The sequence below is a fragment of the Oratosquilla oratoria genome, unplaced genomic scaffold (assembly GCF_046742065.1).
Source record: "Oratosquilla oratoria isolate Oo_2021 unplaced genomic scaffold, ASM4674206v1 SCAFFOLD227, whole genome shotgun sequence".
NCBI classification, from domain to species: domain Eukaryota; kingdom Metazoa; phylum Arthropoda; class Malacostraca; order Stomatopoda; family Squillidae; genus Oratosquilla; species Oratosquilla oratoria.
In genome coordinates this window covers 67,501-75,356 of record NW_027467579.1, presented here as the reverse complement: position 1 = coordinate 75,356, position 7,856 = coordinate 67,501, and the positions used below count along the sequence as shown (strand labels likewise).

Sequence of the window (7,856 nt, the reverse complement as noted above, 5' to 3'; positions counted from 1 at the left end):
TTGACGGCTCAGTGGTAGCGATCGTGGCCGCCACTATGTGCTCGAATCCGGCCCAGTGCTGAAATAAGTTCAGTATCGCTGCGCCGCGAGTCGTTGCTCCAACTCCCGTAAGGTCACAGAATTACCCATAGATCGGACATATAAGAGCTCTGAGATCTCTTCCAGGAGGGAAATAGTTTTCGATCACAAGTCCAACACGTGATCCAAGACCATGGTGAAATCATGTTGAATCCCACACACATCCGTATGCACACGCACACACAGAAGAACGCAAAGTCGCACACAAAACACGCACACACACAAAAACAGCCACACGTACACACATACACACACACACGGACACACATATACATGCACATATACGCAAACACATACACACACACAAATACCTACAGACAAACGCATACACTCATAAAGACAAACACTAATGCACAAACGTATTTATACACACACACACACACACACACACACACACACACACCCACACACATGTGCGCGCACGCACACACACACACACACACACGCGAGCGCGGGCGCGTGCACGTGTAATAAAACCACTTGAAAAATAAAATGAAAGGTGACCGAACGTTTTCGTCTATTTAAGACATTTTCAAAGGTGAAAATATCTTAAATAGACGAAAACGTTCGGTCACCTTTCATTTTATTTTCCAAGTGGTTTTATTACACATTTTGTGAATTGCGTGTTTTTGTGATTTATTCGCATATATATATTGTCAACGCCGTCTGTTGTAGTGGCTGTCGTGAGGTACGGAGGTAAAGGAGGAAGTAATAATGTTACGCACCACGCTTGTCTTCTTTATTGGTGTGGTTTCTGTAAATCAATTCAACATTGTAATTTACATTCATAATCAAGCTATCAAAATAGCACTATATGAAACCATGACAAACCTCTATAATTCAATAATTATGCATGCCAAACTGTATGGTTCATACCATTATTTTCTTTCTTCTTCCGCCCCTTCAGTATTTATCACTCTATACCTCCGTGATCCGTTCCGCTTCTATCAAATGACGGATGTCACGAATTAACATAATGTCCACACTAACTTGTGGTTATATTACCAAATATTTCATAAGTCAAATAACGCAGATAATAATTCACTCTGCTAATGCTTACCAATTATGCTTCCTGGTCACACCCCCGAAGGTGTTGTCACTTTGACAACTAGACACAGAAAGAACAATACTTGTACGTTCCTCACGAAGAGGATGGGGCACTACTTTTTAGCGGAGGAATACCAAATTGAAAGGATCCACATTAAATATATATAAGTCACGTTCTACTCAACATTCTCCCTTTCATATGACTTCTTTAATTCTATTTCATTTTATAACAGTTAATTATTCACTACAATACATCAACTTCGACAAAGACAATTTACATATATTGTACATACATAGTAACTGCCTGCGTACACACGTGATTATGATTGCCATTAGACTCTAGCCTCCTTTACATGTCATAGATATTTTCTCATATCCACCCAGACATAGTACTCTGTACTATACATACATCAAATATCGTAAACCATGATTCGTAATTAATTTTAGTACATACCATTGTCAGTACACTTGAATATCATACAATTGGTGCTTAACACAGATCTAGCACCAGCCATGATTAGTAATTAACCTCGATACATATTATACTTTATCTGTAGAACATCATACATCAAATATTCTTATACATAGTGCAATCGGCACTCACACCCTCCCCTTTGTGATCATCCAAGATCACAACATCAATGACGGGAGGTCATTTTTACACTGAGTCACCTTCTAATAATAGTATTAATTTAGAAATAGGTCGCTTATAAAGTTTCTTACCACGTATTATTTCTACTTGTCTAATCAGTCCATCTGTGCTTTTTATCACTTTCACAACTCTTGCCAATAACCAATGACTGCGTGGTGTGTTATTTTCTACCATTAAGACAATATCTCCTTCTTTGAGATTTCTATTAACTTTCAACCATTTCTGACGTTCTTGCAAACAAGGCAAATACTCCTTTTGCCATCTGCGCCAAAACTCTTTGGCTAAATGCTGTATCTGTTTCCACTTCCTTCTGCTCTCACAGATCATTTCTCCACCATTGAGTGTCACTACATAATTATCCAAATTAAGTAAAGAATTAGGAGTGATGGGACACAAATCGTTCACATCATTTGATACCACAGTCAGAGGTCGACTGTTGATTATACTCTCAACTTCACAAAAAAATGTACTCAAACTATCATCAGACAAGGTTTGTGAACCTATCACAACTTCTAACACTCGTCTGACTAATCCTATCATTCTTTCAAAAACACCACCAAAATGAGAACCTCCAGGAGGAGTGAATACCCAGTCCACACCTCTCTTTGTCAATTCATTACCAATATGACGCATGATAAGATTGTCCTTCAATACCTTATTTGCTCCAATAAAATTTGTGCCGTGGTCACTAATCAATTTACTAACTGTACCCCTTCTGGACATAAACCTGGTAAATGCATTTATCATGCTTTCTGCCGTCAAATCATGTAAAATCTCTAGATGTATGGCTCTAATGGATAGACAAGTAAATAATATTCCATATCTCTTGACTCGAGATCGTGCTCTCTTCACAAAAAATGGCCCAAAGCAATCTACTCCAGTTACAAAAAATGGTTTCTGATTTACATTTGCTCTATCTACTGGCAAGGCTGCCATCTCCTGAGTGATCGTTGAACTCTTGAAGCGTCTACAGCTAACACATTTAGATAATACTTTTCTTACAGCTGAATTACCCTTAATAACCCAGTATTTCTGTCTCAATTGATTTAATACTGCTTGCCTTCCCATGTGTCCTACTTTCATATGATAATGTTGAATGATTAAACTGGTCACATGATGTTCATGGGGAAGAATAACTGGATGTTTCATATCCAAGGGCAATTCTAGGTTAATTAATCTGCCTCCTACCCTGAGTATACCATTCAGTAACATAGGTTTAAGTTTCCTTATAGAACTGGAAAGATTAATAGGATCATTTTTGGATAAACAAACAATCTCCTTAGCAAAATAGCAGTTTTGTACAAATTTGATTACTCTTTCTTCAGCAACTTCCATTAATTGAACATTGAGTTCGATAATTGACACGCCTTTTCTTTGCAAATGTCTGACAAATAATATAAGATAACTACATGCTCTTAGCAACTTGAACCATGAAGAATAGTGACAAACTAGTCGTGACATTACATCAACTGTGTGACCTTGTATTGGTTTAACTTCAACTTTCATAACCCTCTTAATTTCAAGATTCGAAAAATCTTCCTTATTTATCTGCTGTTGAACTGGCCAGATCTCTTCATTTTGGGACAAGAAAGCAGGTCCTTCAGACCATCTACTGGTCTGTCTCATTCTAGTGACATCGTCAGCAGGATTATCCCTGCTGGAGACATACATCCAACATACATCCTCAGAGTTCTCTCGAATCTGAGACACTCGATTAGCTACAAAGGTTTTAAATCTTAAGTGATCATTATGCAAATATTTTAATACTGTAGTTGAATCTGTCCAAATATAAATTTGAGTTAACTTTAAAGGTAGTTCTCTCACTATCACACACTTCAATTTAATGGCTAGCGTGGCTGCCACCAATTCAAGTCTTGGAATTGTAATTGATTTTAAAGGTGCTACTTTAGCTTTTCCCAACATGAAGCTACACTGGATCGTACCATCAATATGTTTGTATCTTAAATATACCACTGAACCATATGCTATTTCACTAGAGTCACAAAATATGTGACACTCAATTGCCACTACCTTTGACGTTATACCTTTCTTAGTACAACGATCAATACTATATAACTTGAGCTTATTTACTCTTAACATCCAAACATTTATTAATCCTTGATCTCTTTCACTCAAAGTACAATCCCATCCAATGCCGTTTCTGAATAATTCTTGTAATAATACCCTTCCTTCAAGAACAACTGGTGCTACCATGCCCAGTGGGTCGTAAATTTTACCAATTACTGCTAGCAATTCTCTTTTTGTTCTAGGTATTTCATCAATGTTGATTGATATGCTCATCTCATCCTTGCCAAGAGACCAATTCAATCCTAATGTCTTTTGTACCACTTCTTCATCCTCAATGAACTTCTCAATATCATCACTACACTTATCTTTGAGTATATTCTTCAAAACTTCACGGGAATTACTATTGAACTTTGTCAAATTAAATCCACCTTTACTACAAAGATCTATCACATTATTACAATTGTCAATCAACTCATTAATGTCATCGGATGACACCAACATATCATCAACATAGAAGTTATTAAGAACTATTTCACTTACTGATTTATGAAACTGACTCCCGTGATCTTGCACAACTCGTTTTAAAGCATAATTTGCAATACTAGGGGAGCAACTAGCACCAAATGGATGAGAAGTCATCCTCAGTTTAACTATATCACTTCCTATGTGTCCATCCTTCCACCATAAGAAACGCAAGTAATCTCTATCATCTTTAGGCACTTTAACTTGATAATACATAGTTTCTATATCCGCAGTACATGCATATAGTCCTAATCTAAATCTCAAAAGGACACCTAACAAAAGATTGTTGATGTCAGGTCCTTGTCTCAACAAATAATTTAACGATAAGTCATTTACACGTGCTGCACAATCAAATACTACACGTACTTTATCCCTTTTTGTAGGATGTTGCACTCCAAAATGTGGAACATACCAAGCTTGTTGATTGCTCACTTCATACTTAGGTACTTCTTCAGCGTATCCTTTCTCTAGTAAATTAGTCATAAATTGCTTATACTGCTGATGATATTCATGATCCTTAAACTTACGCTTCAATTGTTGAAGTCTTTTGACTGCCATAGGTTCACTGTTAGGAACTATCCTAGGTTTCTCTGTCATTGGTAAAGGAATCTCATACTTTCCATTATTCATTTGCCTACACCCAGACTCGACAAATTGTAACCATCTTCTATCCTCTATACTAGGTTCTACTGAATTCAGTGATGAATCTACAAACTTTCTATTATAAGATTCAATCAATTTCCTTTCTAAATAATTACCATCAACCTTTATCTTATTCACAGGAATTTCATGATTATTGTCTATTATTCTTCCACACAATATCCACCCTAAACGTGTTCTCACAGCATACGGATCTCCTGGTTTCTCTACATGTACAACTTCCCAAGGTTCAGACGCCTCTGGGACATTAATACCTATCATGATTTCTATCTCTCCTTGGCTGTGATCAAATTCTAACTTCATCAAATGTTTCCACCTTTCTACATCATTCTTTCTGATATTATGACTGTGATTGAGAGGAAGTTTATTCACTGCAAATACAGGTGGTAATCTAATTTGGTTATTTCCTTCTATATCGGCTACTGACATCCCTTCAACATTTAGACAAGACATTCCTCTTGTACCTACAATTGTACTTACTTGTAGTGTAGTTGACTGATAATTCATGTCTGTCATTCCAAGCTTCTGCAATAAATTCTTAGTGCAAAATGTGACTGAGCTACCATTGTCAAGGTAACATCTGGTAGTAACAACTTTACCATTTAACTCTACTTGAACTGGGATAGCAGTAGTGTCTCCTACTGAATCTTTCAATTGACTGGATAATACTTGAATTCTAGAATCATCAACCTCATTAGTGACCGCTGGATTTGCCGTTACTTCTTTACTTCCTTCAACCTTGAAATTCTTATTCATCCTATGCATGATTGTAAGATGTGAACCACCGCATTGTTCACAAGTACGAATTACTCTACATTGAAACGCTTTATGTCCTTTCCTTAAACACTTAAAGCAAAGTTCTAAATTGTAAGCTCTATTCAACTTCTCTTCATAACTTAACCATCTTAATTCTGGACATACATCAATAACATGTTCTTCCTGACATAACCAACAAGAAACTCTTGCTTTCTGTGTCACATTGACATGGACTCTTCCATCATAAGGTTCTATACCTTTCTTATAATTCGTCTTTCTATTTGAACTCCATGTGTTCGCTTCTACTTTCTTATCTCTAAATCCTCCCTTACTACTTCTCCCAAATGTTGGGTTACTCAATATTCTTACTTCTTTCTCTAGAAATCTGACTAAGTCTTTAATGTCCACTAGCTTCCCACTCTCAGCTACCTCGTCGACTAGTCTCCTCCATCTATCCTGTAAGTGTCTAGGTAATTTCTCAACCAACTGACGCAACGTCCTAAGATTTTGTAATTCTGAAATTCCATAATTAATACCCGATATAGCACTTATACATGAATTCAATTCAACGATGAAGTCGTCTAATGCCTCAACATTCTCTTCTTTAATTTCAGGCCAAGCTAGAACCTTATCTATGTGCATTAAAGCTATCCTTTCTTTATTACCGTATCTTTTGTTTAATTCACTTCTAGCTCTTTGATAACCCTCGTTTGTATCTAAATTCAAACACATTCTAACTATGTTGTGTGCTTTACCTTCAGTATATTGTTTTAGATATTGTAACTTTTCACTATCTGACACATGCTTGCTATCAATCAACATATCGAAATCTCTAATAAATTCAAAATATTTATCTAACTGACCATTGAATTTATGAATCACATGGACAGGCATCATGTTCTTTGTCATTAAAGTCGTAACCATGTCTCTATTTGTCTGTTGACTATCACTATTATTCTGATGTGTACTTCTGCAGTCACGAGGATCATTCTCTACATTACTATATACGTTATTGTCAAATTTACTCAAACTATCAAATTCTGCTATAGCCGATTCTAATTCTGTTTCCAACTCAAGCCTATCCTGTTCTAATTTTAATCTATGCATTTCCATTTCCAACTCTTGTTTCCTTTTCAACTTCTGTAATTTGATATTTAAGCTCGCCCTCTTAGCTATCACCTTACCTAATTGATTATCTATGTCACTATCCCCTACTTGAGACACACTATCTATTGGTTTCACTGTACCATCTGTTCCTTCTTCTACATGTGTTCTATTGAAAGCTAATAACTCCAGAATGACTTCGTCTGTTTCTAATTCCTCAGCTGTAATAAACTCCTGTATCCTATTCATAAGTTCTGCCTTATTGCCAGAACAAGTTTGATTCTTTGCCTTTAGATATGATTTTAGTTGATACACTGTAGCTTTATCCATTTTGTTCAATATAGAATATTCAAGGCTCACTCACACTAAATACAAATAAATGCAACTAGAAACTATACCTCATTTAAATTCCAAGTTCACTCATAATTACCTGTTATTCATCACTTTGTGTAACAATGTTAACTAACATGATGTCTATACTGGATCCCAACAATCTGTACACCTTATTATAGATAATATGTAGTAGAATAAACTAGAAAACTATGTTCAAAGACTACCTTGTGTTCTTCTCGTGATCAAAGCACTTAAACATTATAGTATTCACCACCAATTTACATATCAATATCAAATACACCAAGGAATCTCATACATCACTTTGAAAATGATTACATAATCTCCTATTACTACACTTTCTTGATTCATCCTCAACATTCTCTACACAAATTATATATATATTAATTCAAATTACACTTTCATACTACCCTCATGGTTCATACGTTGATACTTCTTATGGATCACTGTGGCTCTGGTGACCATGCCGGCCGCATGCAGTCAACTTCTTAATCTTGATGGCGGTATTCCTCCTTCCCTGTACCTCAACATGAATTACAGAAACAGCATAAACTGTTTCCGGAAAATAATGAAACTGTCAACGCCGTCTGTTGTAGTGGCTGTCGTGAGGTACGGAGGTAAAGGAGGAAGTAATAATGTTACGCACCACGCTTGTCTT

General features: G+C 36.3%; 2 protein-coding genes across 4 annotated transcripts; both read right to left on the bottom strand.

Moving 5' to 3' along the window:
• Positions 1 to 722: 722 nt before the first annotated feature.
• Positions 723 to 3,745, bottom strand: LOC143022916 (uncharacterized). 3 transcript variants are annotated; one of them, XM_076181320.1, is made up of 3 exons: positions 1,139 to 3,745; positions 955 to 1,022; positions 723 to 832 (listed from the first exon to the last, which is right to left on the bottom strand). In XM_076181320.1, the coding sequence occupies exon 1, from the start codon at positions 3,698 to 3,700 to the stop codon at positions 1,784 to 1,786; it is 1,917 nt and encodes a 638-aa protein (XP_076037435.1). In that variant the 5' UTR covers positions 3,701 to 3,745; the 3' UTR covers positions 723 to 832; positions 955 to 1,022; positions 1,139 to 1,783. The 3 variants fall into 3 exon arrangements, with proteins under 3 accessions (XP_076037435.1, XP_076037434.1, XP_076037433.1); XM_076181319.1 differs by having other exon boundaries at positions 955 to 3,745; XM_076181318.1 differs by having other exon boundaries at positions 739 to 1,022.
• On the bottom strand, positions 3,739 to 7,177 carry LOC143022917 (uncharacterized). Its single transcript, XM_076181321.1, has 3 exons — positions 5,178 to 7,177; positions 3,962 to 5,045; positions 3,739 to 3,750 (listed from the first exon to the last, which is right to left on the bottom strand). Exons 1-3 carry the CDS (start codon positions 7,175 to 7,177, stop codon positions 3,739 to 3,741), a joined length of 3,096 nt encoding a protein of 1,031 aa, XP_076037436.1.
• Between the last annotated feature and the right edge of the window lie 679 nt (positions 7,178 to 7,856).

Excerpts from the sequence above, each read along its gene's own strand:
- LOC143022916 (XM_076181319.1), bottom strand. The coding sequence starts at position 3,700 with ATGTTGGGAAAAGCTAAAGTAGCACCTTTAAAATCAATTACAATTCCA.
- LOC143022917 (XM_076181321.1), bottom strand. The coding sequence starts at position 7,177 with ATGGATAAAGCTACAGTGTATCAACTAAAATCATATCTAAAGGCAAAG. Across the intron at positions 5,046-5,177 it reads GTAGAGAAACCAGGAGATCC|AAAGTTTGTAGATTCATCAC; the intron begins GTATGCTGTGAG and ends ATCTTATAATAG.